The 27,117-nt window shown below is 38.6% G+C and overlaps 2 protein-coding genes across 2 annotated transcripts in view; one reads left to right on the plus strand and one right to left on the minus strand.

The window, feature by feature from the left end:
• On the plus strand, nt 1-26,951 carry LOC135164239 (uncharacterized). Its single transcript, XM_064124403.1, has 3 exons — nt 1-305; nt 19,003-19,185; nt 25,041-26,951. The coding sequence occupies exons 1-3, from the start codon at nt 203-205 to the stop codon at nt 25,385-25,387; spliced, it is 633 nt and encodes a 210-aa protein (XP_063980473.1). The 5' UTR covers nt 1-202; the 3' UTR covers nt 25,388-26,951.
• The window catches only part of LOC135164118 (RING finger protein 17-like), a 93,477-nt gene that overhangs the window by 8,020 nt on the left and 58,340 nt on the right, over nt 1-27,117 (minus strand). The window lies entirely within an intron of this gene.

Genomic DNA, 27,117 nt, shown 5'->3' on the forward strand with positions numbered 1-27,117 from the left:
TCGTGCCTCTCCATCGACCACACAATGTTCAGTCTTTCTCGTTCCAACGTGAGGATAGCCACGCGGTTTTAACAACACTGGTGATATCACTGGTGGATTTATTGTGATTCATACCGGCCCGTCCTCCTGGGCTCGGTGGCGAGGTCATTTTTACCGGGGGAGTTGTTGGTCTGGATTGCGGGCATTTCGGGATTCTCTTCGAATGCAGCATGAGGACACCAGGAAGGACATGAGGATGAGCGGGATGAGGATGAGAGTTCTTGGGGCGGTGGTTCTTGTTTTCTGCACTGAGATGCTGATCACTGGTAATGTTTAATAATTATTAAATATATTGATGATGACATTTTCAAGAATTTGTAAAATGTTTCGCTAAAGGGTCAGTAGGTTTTGCCTTTTTGGGGATATTATTCTGCTCAAGTTTATGTAGGAAGAGATTTATGCTGAGGAATTTCTATGGGAAAGATTTCTACAGAACGAGTTGTTTCGGAGAATAGAAATCTATAGGTTTCACGTGGAAAATGTGTCACTTCTGAAAAGAATTTAATGCTCCACAAAGATTAATTCTACATTCACTGCGAATAGGTGGTTTTATGAATATTTATTTTCAAGAAGTATTTATTTATGAATATTATGTTGATGTAGAAAATGGTCATGGCAGTTATGACCTTCAGTGACGTTTCTAATAATTACTAATATTTAAAATTCACTCGCCATTCTTTCTTCTTGAGAATAAGACATTTAGGAGACGTGAAGAATCGTTGAGGAAGTTTATCCAAGGTCACGTACATCATAATCATTGTCTTGAGCAATTTGAATCGCATAATTGAATCTTCCAATTAGCTTCATCCGGAAATGACGCCAATAACCGGAAAGTTGATAATTGATATGAACCCTTTAGGGCAGTCTCCCTTTAAAAAATTAGGACTTTCCGAAATTAATGAAGAAGTTCTCGGGAAAAATTACAATGGAAGATTTAAACTGGTGTAAATTTAATTAAAATTAAAGATTATGATTTCGCGTCGACGAAAATTATCGAAATCGGCAGTTAAAGCATCTCAACTATTCCAAGACCGCGTTTACGATCTCAATCGTCCTTTTCATTTACGCTACAGCTAAAAGAAAATTTCAAATATTTACTCTCCCCCACAAAAAAAAAAACTCGACAACAAAATACTCTTCGCAAAAACGGATCTCGGTTTAAAGACGCTTTATCCGCGGCAAATTAGATGCCTTTGAGTATCTCCGGTTAATTATGGGGGATCGCAGAGGTCGAGATACAATCCCCGTCCATCCCCCTCGGAGTTTGTGTAAGAATAAGGGAAGGAGACAGGCAGAAACGAGGGGATTGAGAGAGGATAGCAAGAGCCACCGATGATGCAAATCCTCAGCTTGGCCGGATATTAATCTTCCGTCGAAATAGTCGATCGATATCAACAATTTCACTGACAACAAGCCCCTCATCTCTACTCGGTTTTCCGAAGTGGGTGGGAGAGGGACAGGGAGGGAAAGGGGGTGATGGGTGAGGATAACGGATCATCGCGGATCTTTGATCCTCCCGGGACATATCCCTTCGGCGCTACTGCAGAGTTAATTGAATCGCGCGTACCAAACCCAACCGTAAATGCAACTCAACTCTATTCGCTTCCTCTCTGTCTCTCTTCCTCTCCGTTGCTCCTGCAACTGTAGGTGAAAACCTCTGGCGATAGACTCGCGTCCATCCAACGCAACGACAGTTACCGCGGGGGTTAATTGCAGCAACGGGGAGAGCAAAGGAGAGGGAGAGGGAGAGGGCATCGCCTGTCTCACCCAGATATCAACATTGTGCGGATGGAAATCTAGAAACAGTTTCAACCGACTTTTTTTTCCCCTCCCAAGTTTATGAATTTTTTAAATTGTGCATGTTGAGGGGTAGACGTGGATATCCAGCGATAACAAAAATTAATTATATGTTGGTTGTGTTTGTAAACATTTTTTCACCGGCCGGGGGAGGAGGAGGAGTGGGTGGGAAGAGGGTCTAGGTGTTTTTGGAAGGAATGAATTTTTTATGAAATACACGCTGAGTGCTTCTGGGTTGTTTAGGTACTTTCGGAAAATTAATTAAGGCTGTGTTTGGGAAATTGAAAAATTTATGGAGGGGTTGCTTCATTATTTTTCCATTTTTCGATAATTCTGCAAAATTTACTCAGAGCTTCGATTATTCATTTGTTGGGAGCATTTTAATTCGGAGTGATTGTGATGGGAAGTAGGTAGGGAAGGTTTTAGTCAGACGAATTTAATCGATAAAAAAAATATTTTCTCTTGAAGATATGTGAGAAATTCTCAGTGAAACCATTTTTGTCGAAGGCACTTTGCTTCAGGAATCCGCATTAAGTCGTTAGAAATCAGAGTTGTTGGCAGATAAATTCAACGAGAGCAAGGACAAAAGAGTGACACATCGTGGCTCAAATCCTTGAGAAGAAATCGCTTCTCCACATTTTAATTCAGTCCGAACATCAGAGTGAGCCCCGACGATCTAAAAAAAAGGACGAAAAAACCCATTCCAGTGCCCCTTGAAAAAATATATATTATAAGATTAAAAAATCTGGCGAAAAGTGCACTTCAATTCCAAAAAACCTACCCCTCTCCAAATAAATAAATAAAATATCATTAATAATGAACAAAACTCCTCAAAAACAAATCCTTGGGGTGTACAAATTTATGCTCCCTTTGAATAAAAATAGCAATTATTTTGATATTCAAAATAATTCCAAAAAGCTGACAGACGATTAAAAAAAAGGAGGGAAAAGTGGCGGAAGAGGGAGAGAGACAGGCAGAGAGGAAGTGGCATATAAAATGCAAATGAAATAAAATGAAACCGTCAGGGGATAGGGAACTGAAGGGGTTGAAGGGGGAGGGCGTACAGCCTAAGGCTCAAACGATAATTGAGACTGCTCTGTGTTTGTTTTTGCGGCAGAAAATCGGCGTCCCTGTTCATCCAACTATGAATCCACCCCTCACTCACTCATTTTTTTTTTATTTTATTTTTATTATTTTCCGTATCTATCTCCATCCTACTTCTTGCATGAATCCCAGGATACAATACACAATCCCCTCGTCACTGGTCATAACCGATGAATCGATTAAAAATATCGAAATGGAGATGAATAAAAAAAAGAGAGGAAGGACTCATTCTGGCGCGTTGTGCAGGAGTATAAAGCCAGGTACGCGTTATTATTTTATTTTCAGTGAGAGATTTTATTATTTCGACGTTTTGCGGTTACGTGCTTCGATTTTATATGGAGTAAGAGAGGGGGAGGGAGGACATACAGCGGTTGTATGTTTTCCAAACCAGTGGAATAACAGAAAAAAATTGTCAAAAGAATCGCTGGAAACGCGCGCGCACGAGCGGAATTTTTCGTTTCTATTGTTTTTTTGTTAAGCTTTTCTGAGGGAAACTGATTTTGTTTGGTTTTTAGGGGTAGCGAACTGTCGTTTCGATGATTCATTTAATTATGAAATTTTCTTTTTGCAGTTACCTTTGTTTGGATTAAATTTTAAATTTCTGTATTGAGATGAATTGGGTATCGATGTGGTAAATCGGGTCAAGGTGAGGTCGGTTTTCTGCCAGTTTTTCATGAATTCTTTGAATCTCAAGAGAGATAGCAAAATGATTGCTATTACCTTTTCTATAGCTCTTAAGTTACTCTATGAAAACGCTCCTGAACAAATTTTTCTATCTCTTTTAGATTCCAAGATATTGTTCAAAGACTGGCCAATAACTGAATGAGTTTATAAAGGTTGAGACTCCTCAGATTGATCAAGTTTTCTTACCTATGTATGAAGCGATTTTCTAAAAAAGTCAACTTCAGTTCTAAGATTTCATTAATAGGTTTATGCTTTATTTTGTTTTATCAACAAGGCATAAAAAAAAATTAATTTATGAAACTTCATCAACTTTTGAAACATGAAGGCACTTCAAGAGTGAAATATTTTAATCTCCAGTTAGAATGTAACAACTTGTTTCCCCCCTTTTCTCATCATTCTATTTTTCCGGATTTTATATTCAAGTACGCATGCAATGTGAATATCCCCTGATCGATGTCAATCGATCGTACAGAGAGTACTGTTAACGCGTGGGATTGACAAGAGTTGAAAAAGAGGACTGGGCGATATTTTGCGCATAAGCTATGAAGTACCTGTGGACAAATCCCGGGGTAAAATTCTCGTTATGTGTGAGATGAACGGTAGAAAGAGAGAAGGGTTGGAATTTAAATAAATCCCCGGCTAATGCCCCGAGAATATTTTATCATACCGAATATCTGGATTTTGAATTGCTATTGGGTATAAAAAGAACTTCAGAAACGAGTGCGTGAGGGATTTTTTTTGTGAACATTGTCGAGTGCTCGGACGCGTTTCGATAGATAAAATACATTTTTCAAGTGGCAATAATTATTAATGAAACGTATGTTTCGATTGAAAAATTGGAGAGAGAGAATTATTGGTATTTACTTGATGATTATATGAGATTTTTAATTTATACTCGGAATCCTGCAATCGCAATTGATGAGAAACATTTTGCATAAATTGGATTTTCAACAGTGGAATTTTGTTAATAATTTAGAGGGTAACTTATTGAAATACCGAGAGCATGAGTTTTTAATCAAATCAGTTCTTAGTGTTAGCGAAAAAATGCAAAAGATGAAAACTAGAACTTTTATTAAAGAATTATGATTTTAGTAATAATTATTTCGCGAAGAAATTATGGATTTTCAGATATCATAGGTTGTTGAAAAATTTGGTGGGATAAAAAATAAGAATAACAAGAGCTCAATTTTTAATCCAATCTTTCATCACACTCGGCTCATAAAACCTCAGGAATCCGATTATATCTCGACGCACGCAGTCTAAAACGCAAATTCCAGAATGAAATTACGCATTGACGCTGTCCATTATATTATTTACTGTGAATAGATATAATAAACTATGAGTTACAATACACTGAGAGAAACGAGTGGGACAGGGGAGATTGAGGGAATGATGGTGAAATCAGGGAGGCGTGCACCACGAGTTATGAATTAACTGCCTCTCCGCGTACCTCAGTGTGTAATATCGCATTGATGAGTGCGAGAAAGCTCCATCAGACCATTTACATCCTTACGATTTTTATTTCACAAATATTTACGGAAATGTGAAATTATGAAATGATAGGTAACGCGCGGAAGATTATTGAAATGAGAGAACGTAATGAGGCAAACGTGACGTCTTTATATGTTTTGCAATTATCTTGTTGATGAGTTGCTTTTGGAAACGCCTTATTCAAGTGGTTAATTATCTTGGAAACCAGACATCTGAAGAGGAGCTGTCAAATTTTTTCCAACTGCTCATATTGATATGCTCGAGGCGAATGACAACATTTTGAAAAAGTAAAGACGTCAGCAAAAGAGATCCCGAAAATTTTCCTGGTGATGAAAAAATGTTTTCCAAAGGTTTTCCTTCAAACTTGTTTGGAAAAGGATTTTAAAAAAAATCTTTTATAAATTAAAAATTAAAGGAGACTGATCTTTGATGGGAAGAATTGGAATTAAAATGTTTGTGAACTGTTCAGGACGTTCATTTCATCATTTCAGTCGGATTCAAAATTCAATTCTCATTAACATTACAAAATCCATCTCATCCTCGAATGACACTCAAATAAAAACTTATCGATCATCGTTGACAAATACATCTCGGCCTCGAAGATGTCATCAATCTTCCGAATTGACCTTTTAAATCTATGGACCCACTTAGTCGTCCTTCAAAAATAGCGTAATTAGAAGGTCCATTAGAATTTTCAAGCTTGTCAGTCTACATTTCATTGAAGCTCAGGAAAATGAAGTTCTTCACGTAAATGAACGAGAAAATAACAGCGCAGACTAATGAAGTCCATTGACAAAAATAAAAATCTCATAAATTTATATTCATTGATTCAAAGGAGGGGTGAGCGTGAGCTTGTTTCCACTCTCGGAATACATTACGCTCTCGCCTTAATACATCATTATTATCCCGTCACGAGCAGTGACTCAGCCGCGATCCGAATTGTTCCTCGGTAATATCTTCAAGTCATATCATTCATGTCTTCCCATTCTAGTCAGAGGCAAAAAATATCTCAATGATAAAAGTTTTTTCATATTTATTTTCCTGCTGATGTAATGGCGACAGGCACATTTATTTATATTTCGTTTCATTATTGTTATGAATTTGATTTTAGATAGAGCTATTTCTTTCGTTTTATTTTGTTCTTCAAATATAATGACTTCAAATGCTATTAGTTTTGCAATTTTATAAAGTGCAAAATATGTGACACAAAAAAATAATAATTTGATGTGAGAGAACCCCACAGGACTGCACCATAGAAAGAATACATTAACAAGAAAGAGATATTATTTTCAACGAAAGACATAAATTTTTTATGAGAACAATTGTTGCCACAGCCATCACCATATTTTGGTGGAAACTTTCTTTACTGTCTACAACTCAATTGATCGAATACCACAAGAGATCTCTTCCGTGAAACGATTCACCACCAGAAATAATATTTTCTCTCGGTGTTGATCGCCGATTTCTATAAATCAGTGATATATTTGCAAAAAAAGCCCGCCATATCTTCCGGAAAAATAATAACATTTTTTTTTTCACTGCAATATTCTTTTATCATCAAAAATGCTTTTAAACGCTTTGCAATTAACACTCACATTTGGCGGATGAAATAATTGAGTCAGACGGGCCGATTCAATTCGCTGGATATTAAAAGCTTTTTGAATGACGATAACGAGTAACGGTCAAGTTTCAACATGGGGATATAAAACCGCACCGGTGTTTCCGTGTTCTCCATTCGCGGAAAATATTTTTCATTTTTGTCTTTATCACCCCAAAATTTTTATTTCCGACGAGAAATATCCGTAATTCAATGGTAAACGGGAGCACGGGGGGTGCATCGGGCGAGACTGCATTCACTGAGGGTAATGTAATTAGTTGTGAAATTTTCTAAAACCCATCTCTCACACTTTGTCACGGGTATAAACTTGATGTCAACGGTGGAGGTTACCACACGTTTTACCTTTCCTTCCAAGTTTACGTGCGTGCGGCTTGGCTGCATTAATTTCATTCGTGATTGAATTAGTATATCGCTACTAGGTTTACACCAGGGAATTAAAAGTTATTAGATTTTTTTCCAGAATTTTGTTTACAACTATTATTTTTTAATCGCGTTTCCGGGATGAGCGCGACAATTTCATCAGATTATATTGCTAATTCGTGGAAAGCCCTAATGATATATATATGTATTTTTTTTACACTTGATTTTAATTCATCACTCCATGAAAGATAAACAACAAAAATAAATTTTCCCGCGGAAAAATGGGTTTCTGGCTATTGATTCCATTCAATCCCCTTTCCGAGGTTATAACAATTGATAAAAAAATTCGATAATACATTTTTCTATTGACAGACCAATTCCCTTTCCCGAAATAATGTTTTCATTCAGCCTCGTGAAAATCAATTGGCAATTTTTATTTCATCGAGGCGACGAGTCTGGAATATTTCCTCTAACACACGTTTGCCGAAGAATGAGAATGAGGTGGGGATAATTCGGTTGATCCACTGAGGCACACGAAAGTCCTTATGAGATTTATCAAACACGCCTCACCCAGCCAGGAAGTCTCAGCCAGGGAAAATTCGTGCTGGATAAATTCAGGGACTAGCACATGCTTCTCTTCTCTCGCGAAATTCAACATAACCATCGCACGTGCTCGCGAATTTTACCTCCGTACGATATGAACGACGAGGAGAGCCAACTCAACGAGATTGAATCAACACTATTTCAACACGAAACAATCACTCATTGTATCCGGGGGATTGACCCTGACCAATCATTCTTTTTCGTAGAAACCGTCTCACGACAGATTATCTCTTGCATAATGAAAAAAAAATTGTGTTGACGAGAGACTGGGGGAGAATAAACCAGTTGAACCGGAAGTGAATTTCGTAATCGTAACGATTTTTTTCCCCTCGAAAGGTCAATTGCAGATTTGAAATCGATAGCTATTATTATTCACCTTCAAATATACGCTGAGAGAAAAATTAGGAAAACCAGAAAACAGAAAACTAGTTCTGTCGAAAAATTATATTCGACTGACGAAATATTTGTTTGTATTAAACAAATTCGCTTACGCAGAAGCAATAAAAAACAAGTTTACATGTTTACCAAGACTATGAAATATTTGTGATTGTAACTTAAAAAAAAAAACATCTGGTAATTTCCTGAGTATTTTTTTGTGTAGAATGAAAATTCTCACATTGTCCATGAAATTTGGGGCATATTCAACTTAACAATATTTTTACAATTCTAAAAATTTCAGGCAATTTCAGTGCACTCTTTTCCCACCAGAAATACTCTTTCAACTCAGCGAGACGTAAAAATTCTTCCAACTTTTTTTTTTTATTAAATGAAATTTTGCTCGGCGCTTTCAATTAGACCAGTAAAATTTGCTCGTGATTTCAGCGATAATTTTTCCTCGACGTTTCTCTCCCTGTAATATTGATCCTCCAACATAGGTAAACCCCCCGGTTCCCCTCTACCCGGTCTATCGCGAAGGGATTCGCCGTTGAATTTCACGAATGTCGTAAAAGTATGGGCGATCGTAAAGTTCAACTCGCACGAGCGGCTACGAATTTTATCTCCACCTCGTTTGACGGAAAACGCCATGGCAAAAAGAGTTTTAGGGGGTTGGAGAGGAAGGTTTAAACTAGAGAATGGTAGGGGGGTGGTTGGAGGATGGTGGGACGGGGATAGAGGGTAAATAGAGTATGAGGTATCATCGATATTCATCCGGGATTCTGCACACATTCACGGGGATGGAGGAGTAGTAAAAAGGCAGAACTTTGCATGGAACGAATCCAGTGTGAGAATCTCAGAAGCACTCTCCCTCATCCCCTGCCGCTACTTCCACCCCTTTTGACTCTCTTGAGCATGGCGTACGCGCTCGTTTTACGGAGGATTTTTATTGTATTAAGTGAAATTGCAGTGTGCACCGTAAAAGGCAGAGGTTCTCGTAGGTTTCAGCTCCAGCCTTTAATTTTTTTTTATTGATTTTTTTTTTTCGCACTCTGCTCCGCTCCATGTTTAGTACATTGCTGACGGTTTTCTTTGTCTCGGGGGGGGGGGGGGGGGGGAGGAGGAGGAGGTTCACGGAGTGAAGAGGAGGAGAAACGCTTAAATCCGAGTGGTCAGGGGAGGAATTAAACCCCTTTTTCCTTCCCTTCTCATCTTAGGGTGATATAAACTTGGTCCACTTGTGCTTCATGGGGTGAAATAAATTTCCTATCTCTGGATTTTCAGGTTCAGGATATAAATAAGTTTTTTACGGATTTTCTTTGGGTGGACTTTTTTGTGATCCAATTATTTTTAAAGTTTTTTTTTATTATCTTAAGATTTTAGTCCCGTTCAGAATATTTTTCAGATGAGAAAATATAAATTAATGACTTGATATTAATTTTTTTTTCAACCGGAAAATTTTTATTCAAAAAATGTCATCACTTGTGCATGTGCTACTACTATTTGTTCAACTGAAAAATACAAACATGAAAGACGTTTATTTAATTTTATGAGAGTTTTGTCTCTGAGTGTGGTTTATTTTTAAACTGGTACGGAGAGGATGAGTATTGTGCCTTTGAAAAATTTCACATTGGATCTGGTTTTTGTTTTCACGTGAAATGGTTCACGGTCGGTTGGTGTGTCTTTTCCCCGTGTAGTATTTCTCAAGAGGGAGATAAATATCCCGGGGCCGCGCTTGGGATTTTATTCGACATTTTCTGTGAGAAACAAACATGAGTAAACATTATCCCCAGGCGCAAATCCTCCGTGAGGATTTACTGATTTTTGCATCAATCGTTTTGTTTATTCGGCTGAACTTATTCGGAATGGGAGACGGGGGATAAAGGAGTCGGATCTACTTTCCCTTTCTCACGTGTTGATTTTTGTGGGATTTAGATTGATGGATGGTAAGGTGAGGATTCAATTGATTGGGCTAAATTGAATCGTTAATTGAAACCGATAATGATAATTTTATTCAGATCGCATCGCTGATATCTGTAAAATTGCGGGATTGAGTTGAAAATGTAGGACGTACCGTTTTATGAATCATTAAATAACTCTGAGATTTAGACCCCTGAAAATAATTAATTCCGAGCGTTAGTTACGCCACTTTTTCCCTATCAATTTCACCTCAATAATAAATTCTACAAAATATCACCGAAAAAAATTAGTCGGGAAAATCCCCTGTCATCATTTCGCTCATCATTTTCCCTGACGTCATTGGGCGGAAGTGAAACCTCAAAATTAAATAGTGAATAAAAAAAAGACGTGAGACACAAGGCCCACTACAAATTTTGAAACAAGAGACAAAAAAATAATTAATCAATCATAAAAATCTCCAGAGATGGTGACTCTTCATTACTGAAATAATTTTTTTATTCACTCACTGTAGATCGTAAGTAAACTTTACATCCTCCTCCCCTTTTTTCGCAATCGGCGTTATTATCCGCCTTATTGGACGCTGAGTACCGATAGTTGAGCCCCTTGTGCTGGTGCACAACGTGCTGTTTACACTCTGTTCAAATAGCCCGGTAACGGCGGTGTTTTCTTGTTTAATGTTCGTACGTATCCGCTTTCGCTTCATCAACATTGAAGTAAGGAGTTTATTCAATTCTTCATTCCCAATATGAGGGGTAGATAAAATTCATTCGTTAAACGAATGCGTTAATTATATTTTATCACTTCTTATTTGTATCGATTTTGCTGTCAAAGAAGGAGGTTGGGAGGGGTTTTATGAGAGAAAATCACCATTTGATCGTTAACGGAATCATTGGGTTGTTAAAGATCATAACTTTCAAGGGATTAACATCTGATGGTGTCTGTTATGACGATTCAGAAGAATCCGACGCGTTTATGAAAAATAATTGTTTGTTATTGAAAAAAATATAATTGAATCGGAGATTTAACAAATCGAGGAACAATTTTTTGCAAAGACATCTTTCGAAGTCGAAGAATAAATGGACGAGTCAATATCACCATTAAATCCATTAATTAATTGAATAATTATTGTTTTCCCATTGAACTCACTCGATTTACCTCATAACCGAGTGACGCAATTACGAGGAAGTGAATTAACAAAAAAATCGCAGTCGTGTGGACGACAAATCGCAAGTAAAACTATTGAGAGATGAAAATTAAATTGAATGAAGGAAATATGAGATTTAATGGGAATAAAAATCAGAATAGAAGCGATTGAACTAAATAATGGGACTGAAACTAGACACGTCGCGTGATTGCGGATGGGAATGGGTGAGAGAAAAAAAATCGATTGGAATTGAGGATAAAAAATAAATGAGAAAAATGGAGGTGGAGGAGGTGAAGAAGGGAGGGGGGGGGGGATGCAGGCGCTTTGAGTCTGATCTGCCTCGGTGAGTCGTATTATATCGCTCATCGGGCCTCGAACTTTCACTTTCACGTGCGAGTATGTGTGCTATGTGATCTCCCAGCTCAGAGACGATGTTTGCCGTCACTGGGTTTATTATTGCTATTCTACGATCGTTATTCCATTTTTAAAAAATTTTTTTTATCGCGTTTTAAGTATTTCATTTACTCAAATGCCTCGTAAATCATGCCAGACAAATTGGTGAAGGTATTTTTTATGGGGCGTCAATGAGAAATATATTTGAGTTTCTGAACTGATTATTCATAATGCACACAGAGAAATATTTAGTAAAAATAACATAGAAGGTCCGTAATTCGCTAGCGAGAACAAATGTTCAATAACAATTACAGAAGATCGGTCATCTTTTTTTTGAACATTTGTTCTATGTGAGAAGATCTCTCATTTGATATAATTAATAGAAATTCCCCTGGATGTCTTCCGTTTGAAGGACATTAAATAATCTGTTAAAAATTGCAAAGGTATTGCAACAATAATCAAAACGAAAATCAATTCACTTTGGTTTTTCCCCAATCCACTGATCCCTCCTTGTAAAATTCAAAACTTGGTCGTTTACCGCATTCTCTGTGGAAGTTGAAAAGGCGTGTTGGGATTACGCCTAGTGCTTCGTTAATAATTCAGGCCAAGCCTCGGCAAAACCTCTCTATCCTCCAAAAGTGACGTGTCATCAAGCATTCAAGAGGAGGTGGAGAAAAATGGAAAAAAAAAAATGATAAAACACTCACTCAATATCGTCTATTCACCTATTCACGGAATGTGCAATGTAGTTTGTGTACGTAGGGGGTGAGAGAAAAAGGAGGATTCTTGACACTGATACAACCCTCGAGGACTGCCGCATTCTCGGGGAATAATTTAGAGCGTTGGAGGGCACGGTGTGAACACAAAACGAGACAAAAGAGCCTGTCTAACCTGTTGCACGTTGGAATTTTCTCGCACGCGAACTCCACTATCGCTTCTTAATTATTCCCTTGAGGGGGAGAAAAAGGAAACAAGACCAGCTCGAGAGGTATTTCATACTTTTGTTCGTCCACCCTTGTTACCCTCGTTAATTGCACTGTTACCTCGACCTTCACGATTTCACGCTGAGGTTTTTTCACTTTTTTTTCACACAATTCCGCAAAAATGTTCATAAAGAGATTAAATACTGTTGCATTACAGCTCTTCTTAACATTCAAACATTTTCTTGCGATAAATAAATAAGTGAAAATGAAATAATTGTAGTATGAAGATAAATATCATTTTGGCTCTCGAAAAATTGGGTTTCCTTTACGAGATTAATTAATTCTCAAAGTAGAAAAGAATTGAAACACTACAGAACAGTGTTCGAAAGCTAAAATTTGATGGCCCTCCAGGACACAAAAAATTCGAAAATAAAAAATCCCAAAAACATTCCGATGATTCGGCGTTTCCATAAAAAAAAAAATTTTCATCATCCGTCTCGTGATCGTAAATGCGTTATGTCTCCCCTCCATTATGAATGCGAGGCGCGTATGGATGCACGCGAGAAAGTGGCCATAAAAATTGCCGATAAATCCCCGTTCGCTGGTACCCCAAAGTCGTTACACATTTATATGCGCAAATGCGGGAGGTACGGGAGAGGAAGTGCACAAGCAAAGAGAACACAGGGAGCCCATGTCAATGCCGCGTGTACAGCTTATCGCATATTTACATAACCCTCCCCTTCCCCCCCCGCCATTTCCATCCCTCTCTGCGCCACCTCCACCCCTTCACCGTGGATTATATGATCCTGTATTACCAGCGTCTAGGATTTTTATCGTTCAATGCCATTTAGCCATAAAAATTTTGTGGATAAAAATATTTTTCCTTTTTATTTCTCTCCCCATTTTCCTTTTTTCCTATCATCTCTTTTTTTTATTATTAGTTTCAGTTGTGTTTGACGGGATTCGTCTGCTTAAGAGAATGGACAAGGGGTGGGAAGTGAAGAATGGCTGTACAGTAGGGAGATAGGATTCTGGGGGTGGGATTGACATTTGTATGCATTGCAGCCTGTGTACGACCAATTCGATCTACTCTGTCTTCTCTCGATTCTCACTACCCTCGGTTTATCTACTTCGCGAGTCTGAGAGATTCGCGGGGGCTGGCAGGGTGACCTGTTTCCCTGTGACTCCGGTAGTTCAGGGACTCGGAGAATAAGAAGAAATCACCTGGTAATTATCAACGCGGAGAGAACTGTCGCTGAAAAATGTTGAGCATGGAATTCATCCACAGCTGGCCGTATTCTTCTTTTTAAAGAGTCCCCGGGAAATGACGATACCGTCAGGGAAATTTTTCGAATAAATTTGGTAATCGTAAGAACTTTTGAGACTCTGAACTCACTAAACGAAGACAATTTTGTGAAGGTGAAATAGCTCGCTTTTCGGCATTTTTAAACTCTACTATTCTCTCTTAATGGCAAAGGCTTTAAGACACAGCGGAAATTTGAAGAACTTTTCCGAGGAAATGGGAAAATCAGTTGAACAACTAATTACGGGTTTTTTGGAGGAAGTTTGAGTTTAGGGGAAATTATATTTTCGGCGAGGGAGTTTTTAGAGGATTTTTAAAAACAATTTTTCAATTTTCTATCTCTCATTCATTTTTATACTCAAATTTAATTCTAACCGACGTGACATTTTTTTAAATATTCAAAATCCAACCTATTGGTATTCAACGATTCCAAATAATGTTAATTAGTCTTGTGCAATAATCTTGTCGACAGATCAGACCGATATTTTACCAACGGGCAAAAATTGATTGATTAATTGGCTCTCTCAGGATATTAATCAAGTGTAATAAAGTAATCTAAATATTTTTCCTCGTGCAATTACCCCAGCGCCAGATCAGATTGATTATGATGTACTCCACTTAATTTCAAAACTCATCGTCCGCAGAATGAGATCAATCTTGCGGGTAGTACACGCGTATGTGCCTCCCCAGACTGGTGCTAAAGCGAGAGGGAGACGTAAAACACAAGTTTCGAGTGAATGAAAAAAAGACGGGGGAAAAAAATGGTCGGAAAGATGTCGATTTCACTTCAGAGCGAATCGATCACGTTAATTGGCGGATTATCGCTATTTTCTACCGATCATTGAGAAATTTCAGAGCCGTGTAATGACTCAACTTTCATTTATCCTTTCTTCTGAATCGCGAGGAAAAAATAGATAAGGTCAGAGCGAAAATTAAATTATTCTCTTAATGAGAATCAATTTTGATGAATATCGAAAACTGCTCAGATGCGAATAAAATCAAAATAATTAACGAATGAAAATTAGTGAAAAAAAACAGATTAGTTAAGGAGAAAAATTAATAATTAAACTTTACCAAATAATAATTGGATTATTCAATACTTCATTTGGAATTATGGAAATATTATGAGGCTATAAAGATCCTATCCTTTCACTCAACAAAAACATTTTCCATTTCGTTGATACTATTAGAATTTGTAGTGACGAAACGACGATTAATACCCAGTAGAAGAGGGAGTTGGGAGGGGTGTGGGTGGCTCACGATTTACCATTGTCGTGATTCCATCTATTGTTATTCTGAACTGCAAAACGATGTCTCCTCTCAATGCGCACCTTTCTTAAAACTCCTTTTCTCCTCTTTCACCTCGTCATTTCATTCCTCCGTCTACAATCACGCCGAGAATGATAATAAAATTCTTAGCGACTCGCCGAGGATTCGGAGGATTTCCCTCTTCTCGTTCTTCGCGTTCCTCGTTTTTTTTTCTTTGTTCATCACTTCTAAGAGAAAAAAAAGCTGTCTCTTCCTGAATTCTCTCGCCAAGACCTCGCTTACCATGACTACCTTCTCCTGGGATTCTTTGGAATCGATAGAGTATTCAGGTGAAGAGGGGAGGGGGGAGTGAACGAGAGGAAGTATTCGGGGAATTTAAAAATATTTCTTTCCCAATAGTAATTGAGAATATTTTTGTAATTAATGATTTTTCAACCGCTTCTTATAATTGTAATTCAAAATTTTACGTTCCTCAACTCATTCATTTCAAGTAATTAATCCGAAAATTAATTTATTTGTTGAATCACGCAGATATTTTTTTATTTATCTACCATATTTTGTTTGAAAAATATTTAGCCTAGATTTAGTGTCAAAAATAGAAGAGAAGGGCGGATCAGGGCAAATTGAACACAAATCATTGACAATTGTTCCTGATGTTATCAACATTTTTTTCTCAGCAATAATTGATACCTGTGATTTTTTTTTCATCTTTACTGCGATAAGACATCCCCCAAGAGGTGAGTGAGGGGCAATGGGGGAGGCGGCACTTGTGAATATCCGAGAATCTCGTACCTTAATCTCCGATATTGGATCGACCGCATACGCGCATAAATGCTCGACTACATTATTCCTGAGCCCATGGGTACACCATTTGCACGAGATCGTTTCGATATTCCAATCTTTTTGAGCAGTTGAATTTCTTATGGCGATCGCCCCGTCCAGCGATATTTACTCTGTACTTCCTGCGTGGGAACATAATTTTTTTGGATCACGAGAGGAGTATCTACCGCTCTCTTATCTCAATTCTTTCGAGTAAAAAATAACGCATAATTTTCATGAAATAGTAGACCTGAAATTCCCTAGTCCCATTCATTTTCTCCACAAATTCTGAATTTAATATATGATATTCCTTGAAATTTCTGTGCAACTGTCACTCGTTGTTAAATTAAAAAAAAATTCTTCGTAAATTACTGACGATTACAAATTTCATCATTCTGTACGACGAGATTTTTAACAATGAATTCCCTCTCTGAAGTGTCATCCCAGCAAACCTGTTGCAATTGCCCCCGCCCCCTCTTTTTGCCCCTGAAAAAAAAAAATTTCACCCTCATCTTCCTGTAATTCCCCACGATTATCACACACAGGATTATTTCAACGCCCGATACGATTTAATATCGACAAGCGCATAATAACCGTCACGCACGGATAAATACGAATTAGCCAAGTTTCCCCACATTATATACATAAATATACACACCGTACTACATATGCATGTGTAAATTCATAAATCCTGGAGCGATTCCGCATAAATCGAGTTGCACGAGTAGCACTCCATCTACATACGCACTTATCATCACACTAATGTAGTTCGCACTGTGTGGGATATTATGCCATACATTTATTTCTTTTTTTTTTTCACATATGAAAACAGACAGACTCTATTTCCCAGGGATTCCAACGCCTCCCCTACCTCCCCGCTCATTCGACGGCCGATGATATAATTTTTGCCGCCAGTTGTGAATCGACAGTTGGAAAATCCCAAGCATTAATGTTGTTAATCACCGATTAATAACTGAATGCAGATAAAATTGGAAGAGGGAGAGGGAGTGGGTGTGCATCGACCCGAGAAGCGATGAGTTATTAATTAGCTTTCACATCACGAACTCCCGATGCAAACGTGCAAAGCTCGAAGAAGCCCTGGCTTTCCCGTGGATTAACGCACTCGCCTGGTCCTCTTTAGATCCAGGGTGAGAATGAGGAAGAGGAAAGGGGCTGTTACTATGGAAAGAGCTGGAGGGGTGTAGGTATAAGACGAGGGCAGGGAGTGATTTGGGATTACAGGGGGCTTGGAAATTCATTGGCGATGAAACAGTTAATAATTGAGTGGATTGATTAAGTTTCGGATTTTTTTTTTGTTCCGTCGACTGGATGAAAAACTTTTAAAAGAAGGGAAATAAATATTGGCACTACCGAATGGAGTCGAAAAATTTACATGAGAGTTTCGGAAAATTTTTGTTTTAGATTTTTATTTACTATTTGTTTTGGCTGGTCATGTGATAGTCTAATTACCGTCTTGGTTTTCCATAAAAACAATAGGACTAGAATATTTCCTGAAAATATCTCTCGGTGCACACTTCTCTATACCTGAACAAGCACCTCGCTCCCATTTCTCCTCAATTATCATCGAATGTCCCTCCCAGCTTGTGAATTCGACTCCATCCCCACCCCAACCAAATGAAAGATTTAATACGGCATTGAATTTCGTCTCCAGATGAGACATTGTGCAATGAATCGATTAATTATTTAACAAAGCTTCGTATTTCCGTCATCTTCGCTACCCTGCATTTTCATCCTCACTTATTCTCCTCCCCCCCCCCCTGCCACCCGTTTGTTCCTTCAGACACTAAAGATCGTCTGAAATTTCATCGTTTTGCTTTCCACCCTCACCCCGCCACAGCACCGCGGGCGACGACGCGCAAATCGTAACATTTTCCTATTCATTTTACCCGAAGACATGTACAAGTGGTGCAAACACTCGTATAAAAGAGGGAAAGAGGAGCAGCGAGGGCCCCAGGAGGATAACACAAGTCGATACACCTCCACCCACTCCTTTCCCTCCCGACCCCGTCATCTCGTATACGGTACAACAGATACCTACGTAATTAGTTCGCTTTTGATGAGAAAACTCTCGGCAACTGCCAGCACACACAGACCTCCTACGTATATAATCCCGGGGTAGTTTGAATTCGAGACAGATGAAAAGAGGAGGGAAAAAAGAGGCACCGGGAAGGGGTGGTTGGGTGGTAGTAGCGGGTAAGGGGTAGGTGGGAGGGAAAGAGGGAAAAAAATTGAGAGGAAGATGATAGTATCTGTGCGAGGTACAAAGGATCGTTTGAGTGGACTTTTTCCTCTCCCTCTGGTGCTTCGAGAGAGTCTTTCTCATTTTAGGAAACATCGAGATCGAACGAGTGAGATTAATACGAAAAATGTTAACCGAGTCCTTGGGGATAATTAGCTCTGCCCGGGTTATGGCTGATTCGGAGATTTTTAGGGGGGTCCAAAGTTGTTTTGAAAGTTTTAGGGGATGTTAAGAATTTAAGGGTGAAATTTTTAGGGGGAGAGTTTTACGGGTGCGGTACTGGTGGTGGTGGGTATTAAGAAAAATGGTGGAGAGAGGGGGGAGAGCTTTGGGAAATGGGAGGGACAATTTTGGATTATTGATTTTTGTTTTAATAAGAGAAATATAAATTGCAGCATTCCGTCATAATTTGACAAAATCAAGATTTTTTTCGGTAATTGTGGTGTCACATCCTCTCATCCAAAAAACGTGAGAAAAAAAATTGAATTTTTTTTTATGTCACTCCGAAGTTCTCCATTCCATTACAGAGTTTTCCGTACCATAACATTGAAATAATCGTGAGCCAACGAAGCGCAACGATCGGATAATCCTCGTAATAACAATAATTGTTATTTATTCATTTATTTTTTCAATGAAATATCGTATTCGCGTATTAATTTCTCGGCCTTTCCCACGCTCTGTCATAAAGTATACACCGCCACGCCCCGTATTGCGTTTATTTAACGCTTTTGAATCTGTTTTTTCCGCGTTTTCTGTCGAGAAAATTGCGACTAATTGGTGGGACATTATTTCTCGTTGTTTATATATATATATATTTTTTTTACAGATACAGAATTGTGGGTTATTCACAATTAATGCGAGTGTTTAAATTCTGATTGGAACTGTTTTGACCATTTACAGACTGTGGAACGACGACTAACAAGGTGTCGAAGCGAGCGAAACCACTGGATCCAGAGGACGACTACTACTACTACGACGATGTAGAGGAGCGAAACAATCCGACGAATGAGGCGCCCGTTGTGCCACCGGGCTTCCTCAGTCCATCGGTTAGAGAGTATCTCGATCTCGGGAAGTCTATTCCTGGTACGTTGATTAGAGAATTTAATGGATGAGTGAGTCATGGACTCGGAGGAGAAAAAAAAATTAAATTTATTTTCATTAATTAGTCCATTCAGTGATTAGGCCGACCTCTTTGATTCCCTCAGACGTTTCGATCTTCGAGGCACTTTAAACGAATTAATTTTTAGAAACTCCAGAAAAAAAACCATGCAACAAATTAACTCCAATAAATTCAGTGAAAAAAAATTCCAAAACTCTGTGAATTACCGGACACCCGGATATTGAGATAAAATTCAATTCATAAATGAATTCAGGTCGACCGTGCGTGACATTGATGCATTTAAATTTAGTCAGTACAGTGAAACCACTGGATAATTTTATTTTTTCCTCTGAAAAAAAAAAAAAACTTCACTTTTTCAATTCTTCATTTTTTGTTTCATCCCCATTTTTTGTTTTCATTCTCGCGTTCTCCCCTTGTTCTCCACCACCGTCCGTGCTTCATTCGTGACACTTTTTCGTGCGGAAACATGAGAGCGGGCCAGCTTAACGAGTATAACACCAACGGAGGGTGTAAAACTCTCGCTCCTCCACTGGTACGACTCACTGCTTCTCTCCCTCTATCTGTTCTAGCCACCGTTTCTCTCATTCACATTTGTTTTGGGGTGGTTGAGGGGCCTGAGTGGGGATAGGAATGACGAAAATGCGAGGGTCTAAAATGCAGTGGATGATAGAAGAGAGGAAATAAAGCGACGATTTAGCCGGATGCTGGTGGTTGGCCGTGGTATTTCGGTTCAGTGAACCTGCCGACATCCTATTTGGAATAACAGTAGTTTATACAACTAACCATCAAATATTCCACCAGAAATCCTAATTAAATGACTTCGTTAATTAATTTTTTAATTGAAACCACTCTCATTTCGATAATTGAGAAAATTTATGGAGTCGAACGAATTGAATCGTCTTTGAGATTATTTTGGTAATTTGACGGAGAAATAATTGGAAAAATGTTGTAATTTTTCTTGAACAGATGACATAATCCCATTGACTCGCGGATTGTAAGCTTAAGGAAGGGAGTTATGGGGTGTCAGTAGTTGCTGCAGGGGAAGTAGTTGAACGATGGGGACGTCATCACACTGACTATTCGCAAAGGAGAATATGAGGACGTAGGTGAAGGGGATGGAAACGCTCGAGTCTCACGGCACTCAGATAGGATAATGAAATACCAAGGCGTGTATACCCCCGCCGATCCCAGGAGCCGTATAGAGAGCATGGCTAGAGGATTTCCTACCCAGAGAATATATTTCTCACCCCAATTCACTCTTCAACATTCTACTCTAATACTGTAGTTTTTATTACTCTATTCATTCTTTATTCCCATTTACCAACTCGGCAAGATATGCATTTTTTATAGCCAAGGGGAGGCCATTTTTTTTCACATATTTTATTGAATGGAATGGTGAGACGTATTGTGGGAAATAACGAGTTGAATTTACATTTTTTTGGTGAATAGGGGGGACACGAAATAAGGCCTCTGCACGTAGAGAGATATTCAGTAAAATTATGAAATTTACTGTTTACACGGCGAAAATTTTCTGACGAAAATTAAGGTGGTGGCATGGGAAAAGGGGCGCCAAGGGATGATCAGGAAAAATTTCACTCAAATAATTGTAAATATTCATCGCAAAAAAAAAATCCCCCCTGACTACACCGGTAAATCAAACTTTTACCAGAGATAAATCGATCTCTCCCCGTTGTTATGACCTGGAAGCCTCCCCCCCCCCATATCCAACAAAATCATTACCCTCTCCCTGTTCCGATAATCCAATTCCCGTAAACAATGCACCTCATCATTACAACTTCCCTCTTCCCATTAAATTTCAAAAGATCAATAAAATTTGATTGAATTCAAAATTCACGATTTAATTTGTTCAATTAATTTTTTTTTTCGTTTCAACTCACCGAAAATTTATGTATCCATCTACCCCCAGTATCACAAATGAAAATCTATCTTCCAGTTTGGTGAAATGAAGGACAAAGTCCCGGGTATTCCATACACCATCTCACTTCCTCTTTTACGTTTTCAGTAGCAGCCATAGTCATAAAGTCAGCCAAGCGGACGGGTCTCCACCGATCCACCAGTGGTGTTGGCTCGTACGTCTCTTTCTCTTTCTCCATCACCTCCACAACCCCGCCATCCACCCATCTCTCCTCCCCCTCTCCCTGTCCCACTCGTTGTCGCTGGCAGACTGGGTTAGGTTTGTGTGCATAAAACGACGAGGTCGACAGCAGGGACGTGGGGGGGGGGGGAGGGATGAACTGGTCTGAATGAGTGACGAGAAGGGTAAAGAGGACGGAAGGGTTATAGCGGAAATGGCGAATGAGGTTGGGGTAGTATGGCGGGCGAGGTGACTTACGTGAGCGCTTGAGTTTAGAAAGAAAATTATGGGAATTGAAGACGAAGAGGGTGGGATCGCTGGATCAAAATTGGGGAATTGAATTTTCGGGAATTTTTCTTGAGGGAATATGGAGGATATTCTAGAAGGGTTTTTTTTCAATGGCATTTCAGTACCTTTCGTTGAAGGTTTGATAATTTTCGATCAAATTTTTGGAAATCGTTGATAATTAGTAATTCATGCAAAGGGTCAATTTTAGGATAATTACCCAGTCAAAAAATTTACTATAAATTTCCTTTCATCGGAATGGAATTTCGCATATTTCTTTGAGGATGAGATGGACAAACCACAATGTTACGAATAAAATTTGCGATTGGAAAAGCGGAATTATTCACTAAAAAAGAGCTAAATTTCTCATTTTTCAAGAATTAATACCCAACGTCACTTTGACTCACTTTGATTTTTTTCTCCCCCGGGTGGTGGGGTTCGACAGGTTGATTTTTTTACTGAGAATATCCCCCATCTCGCGAATTATTTTTCAATATTTTTTCACTCTGATTACGAGCACACGAAGTGGAGACTTATCGACGATGATGGGAATACCAGCTTATAGAGTACTTTGAAGCTTCCACTACCGCATCGAGTAGACTAGCGAGTCATGAAGTAAAGGAGGGGTGTGAGTGAGAGGTCTTCTCGGAAGGTACTCTAAGAAGCCTTTGTGCTTATGAAAGCTGCAATCCGACGACACGCACGCCACAGAGTAACGCCTCCAGAGAAATCCCCTCGCAACTTCCGCCACCTTCGCCTAACGAAAACTTGAAATTAGCGATCGTGTTATCCCCGTGTACAAACTCGACAGCTAATTACACATAAGCTTGGAAACAAAAGGGTGGATAACTTCATCACAGAGAGGAGAAAAAAATTATGATTTCGTTAAACTGCCCCAGAAGTATATTAAAAAATTTTATTAAAAAATTCTGCGAATTATTTAGCAAATAATTCACTCCCTTCACGTCGTTCCCCTCAATAAATAATTAATTCAATCTTGATTTTTATAAGGGATGTCTTTAGTCATCCCTAAATCGGAATTGGTATGATAATCTTTAAGATGAAAGAAAAATTATTCGATTTTGCTTTGCAAATTTGGCGTTATTAATTCTATAAAAAACTTCGTCCCACCCAACTCTCCCCTATCATCCCCAATAGCCTGAAAATCTTCGCGAATTAACATTTACAAATGCCACAAAAATCATTAAATATTGGGATAATTAAGACGTGTGAATTATTCATTCTGTTTCGATTTTTAATTAATTTCCATTATTCTTGTCGCGTTGAATTCATTCACTTCTACCTCGCGTCTTTCCCGTATTCTTCTGAACATTTTATTCAATATTGCTGTGTTAATTATTCAGAATGCGCCTGAAATTTCGAAAATCTTGGCACGCGCACCTATCATACCCTGAAACTCTCACCAACTCATTGGATTTTCACGAGACTGTCTAAACAACTTCGGCCCGATCCTCCTCCTTTATCCAGTGGATCCAACACCTGGGATATCTCTATCCCGTCCACAGTCAGGATGACAGGCATAGTTTTCCCACCTTGGGTTATGTACCAACTACGCTGCGCCCACACATCCTCCTCCTATCTCGCTCACGCCCCCTCCTGCCTTCACGTGATTCTCAGCGTTCTTGTCACGTAGGATAAACACATACCCTTTCACCCCCTCAATTTCTAGCTTCCTGTACCATCAAAACCGCGACACAGTTGGCAAACTCCTCGTTTCAGTTCCCATGGCATCCATACGGAATGGTCTATGTCCGTTCGGGGTTTTCGTCAAAACCATCATTGGAAACAATGTCACCTGAATACCAAGACATTATTCAAAAGCCAGGGGGACCAAGTGTGACAAGGACAGATGTTACGATTCTCTCCGTTTGCTAACCCAATCATAAACTTTTGGGGTGATGATTTTTACCTGAATTTCAATGACTTTTTTAAAAGCATTTCAAAGAATTTTGTCATTAAAATTTTTCAGTTTTGAGGAAAAAATAATATTGATTGTAAAGTCCGGGTGAGTTATTCTTGAACAATTATTATTTGAGCAGATGTTCTAGAGCTTTCGAAGAAAATTAATTAAGTAATTAATTAATCTAAAATTTCAAATATTTCTTCGCCAATATGAAAAGAAATTATCTATCTAACTTCTAAAACTAGTACTTCCCATAATCTCGACCTTTCCGTTGTCACAATATCTTTGGTGTAAAAGATTATTTTTGGAACATCCGAGAAGTGAGAAGACAACTCCAGGTTGAACCCAATAAAATACTGAGTGTTAGCAGTGCTGGGATTTTTCTCGCATATTCTTCGTTAAATTTCGCAAATAAAATTATTTTTAAACTTCAAGACTCCCAAAAAAAATTTAATAAACTTCTTCTAATAGACACTCAATTCCCAGGAATAAGCCTTTAATCCCAAGTAACTCAATCTTTTGCTCTTCGTTGGTGTTGAAAAAAAATTCTCCACAATTTTTCAACAATTTTTTCATCATTTCTTTGTTAATCCACTCTCGTATTCTTCTTCTCCTATTTCCCCAATTCCGTGAGACTCGAAGCGTCTGATGAAACGCTGGTACATCCTGCCGCGGGATGATAAAATAAAAAAATGGGGGAGGGGGTAAAAATGCCTGGGGATGATCTCAGGTCCGTCTGAATATCGTTTCTACCCTCCGACTCTATCCGAGCGTAGCCCCCGAGCCGGAATAAATGAGTAAACGTTCATAAATTAGCGCTCGATTTCTACGGTCTCTCCCCCTGCCGCCACCTTTCCTCGTACCGTCTGTTTACCTCGGGGTCTACTTCACCTCTCACCACCCCCAGGCAACCCATACCTTCGCACTCATTCAACCTCTCTCCACCTTTTCTTATCATTTTTTTTTGTCCGTCATTTACCATTCGCCTGGAGATCTCTCTATTCTTACTCTGGAGTGCACCTTTTACGGAGGTACTATAACGACTTCAACGATGTGCCAATGGTGAAAGGAGTAATGCAGTATTTTTCATGCTCAACATCAAAGGGGATGTTTTGGATGAAGGAAATAAGAATTGATTTCTTTTTTTTTCTCCGTTCCTTCGTCATAATTGCCTGCTCGCTATGGACAAAATAAATAAAGTGAAATTTATCGCAGAGTCGAGATGTTCGGTGGTAATTATTATGAAATTGGGGGTCAGAACTAAATGAGTTCAGGGATGAGAATGTCGTGCTTAAAAAAAAAATATTTTTCGTAAAGAGTTTTCTTTGAATTCAAAGAATTTTCGTGGAAGTCTTTTTTAAGGAACTTCTCTTGATGTTAGATTGTGATGCATTGAAGAATAATAAAATATATCCGATAAATGATTTAGAATAAATTCCCTTGATGATTATCAACATTGAAAATTTCGAATTTTTAACGAAAAAATAAAAATAATTAATGTTTTTGGATTTTAGGTCGACCGGGTACCGATTATCCAGTACTGGGTAGAGTACCCTATACAAATTTCTACTGTGACGATCAAGAGTATCCCGGTTTCTTCGCCGACGTCGACACCCGCTGTCAAGGGTGGCATTACTGTGATATTGACGGAAGGCAGGCGACATTCTTATGCCCCAATGGTACACAATTCAGTCAGGCTGTATTCGTGTGTGACTGGTGGTTCAATGTCAGATGTGAATTGAGTCCAAAATTGTATGCCATCAATAGTAGACTGTATCAACGTCCAACAGAGAGTCCCACACGACCACACCGAGTCATCACCAAGGAACTCCTCGAGAATATATTCGTGAAGAGGAAATGAAGTCTCTCACTCCCTCCGGCAAATGGAAAAAAAAAAAATCTACTCATGCTTCTGCCAGTGAAGCGCGAGGGGGTGGAGAGGGGTTTAAGTAGTCAAGGGAATAAAGAGTTTTACTACTTGAAAAAGAAATTTAGCGGCAAAAAAACATGATGAGCTCTCCCTTATTTCTATCGAGCGAGATTTTCATTGCTGGAAGCGCCATTCAACCTCCCTGGGTTCTTAATACTTGATGAGGTACCGGAGAGGAGAATGAGGGATGAGAGGACCAGGGATTTACGTTCTTATTCTCTTTTTGGCTACCGTGAGAAGGGAGGGAGTGTTTTTATATTCGGTATGAGTTGGCGTTTGTTCTCATGTTGGGAGCTCTCCGTGATTCGGGGCATGTTGAATTGACGAATTGATCGGCATTTAGGATGGAGTGAGGAATTGCAGTTATTTTTAAGATTCTAGGGGTAAGGTTAGGGTTACGGCAATTGTGCGATAGAGATCGGATTTTTCTTTGGGACCGTTTTCTCGACGGGAGGAAAGTTTGTGAATTTTCTACGGAATTGTCGATTTTCAGTTTTTAAACAATTTTCTTAATAAATTTGGTGAGGATATGGAATAGGCTAACGTTAAACGTATTCTTTGTAATTGTTTTTTTTAGAATTGAGGGGTTTTGGACTTGTGATTCTTTATTTACAAAAAATGTAGAACCTTTGGTGCGTTCTTGACGTAATATTATTAATGTTATTTTTATAGAAAAAAAATATTTGTAAAATTCATCCGTAAGTTCTAGCCAGTTTCTCTCTGTATTCTTGAATTAATGGAAAATATTGTTGATTCCAAGATGACCAGAAACTCAAAAATAAAGCGATCACAATTTCAAAAACAAGGGAAATGAAATCATTTAAAAAATAATCGTTATCTTGAAATCATGTCAACCCTGGAAATCTTCAAGCACATGGGAATAAAGACGTTGTTGAGCTGTGTAGATTAATTTTTCTCTTTTACAAATGTTCCAGAAGCGAAAAAAAGAACAAACCAGAAATGAAAACAGTTGCTGACAGATTCTATTAACGATGGGCGAGGGAAAAAAATTGCAGAAAAAAAGAGTGAGGAGTGGGAGGCGGGTGAATCACAGAGGTTGGCAACAACGAATTGATATAGCCCTCGAGCAGATAATCCAAAACTAATTCAATCGTCCGGAATACCTAGAAAATTTAATTCCGAGCCGTCTAACTTTTATCAAGTTCCTGACGTGGCCCCTGGCGTGCCTCAGCGAGTATGGATGTGCCCCCTGCATGGGGGAATAGTGCACCTCACTTCGCGCGTACAAAAACCAGAGAGGGAGATGGAGAAAGAGAGGGTGGAGAAGAAAAAAAAATGTATCTGTTGTATACAACGGACCAGAGGCTCTATACCAGTTGCAATTTCAAATTTAAATTGAGAAGAATTCAAAGTGGCACATGCCATTTCATCTGGAATATAATTTCTCAGGGGTATTTTGTCTTCCGGTTAATTATTGTCCTTTTTTATTTTAAACTGTTTTAATTACGGAAATATAATAAATCAAAGCGCAGTACTAGTTTATTTTTTTATGTAAAAAAATGTCTGGCATTTGATGAATAAAAAAATTTCACGGAAGAATGTTTGTTTCGGTCACACGAGAAGAGAAATCATTGAAAATACAAGTGGAAATGAAATTTCATTAATTCAAAGAAATTATTTCAGCTAAGAGAGTGCACTTA

This window comes from Diachasmimorpha longicaudata, chromosome 1 (assembly GCF_034640455.1).
Source record: "Diachasmimorpha longicaudata isolate KC_UGA_2023 chromosome 1, iyDiaLong2, whole genome shotgun sequence".
NCBI lineage: Eukaryota > Metazoa > Arthropoda > Insecta > Hymenoptera > Braconidae > Diachasmimorpha > Diachasmimorpha longicaudata.

Bases quoted from the DNA above. Each gene is read 5' to 3' on its own strand.
- LOC135164239 (XM_064124403.1), top strand. From the start codon at position 203: ATGCAGCATGAGGACACCAGGAAGGACATGAGGATGAGCGGGATGAGG. The intron at 306-19,002 runs GTAATGTTTAAT...GACCATTTACAG, and splicing joins CACTGAGATGCTGATCACTG to ACTGTGGAACGACGACTAAC. The intron at 19,186-25,040 runs GTACGTTGATTA...TTTGGATTTTAG, and splicing joins TCTCGGGAAGTCTATTCCTG to GTCGACCGGGTACCGATTAT.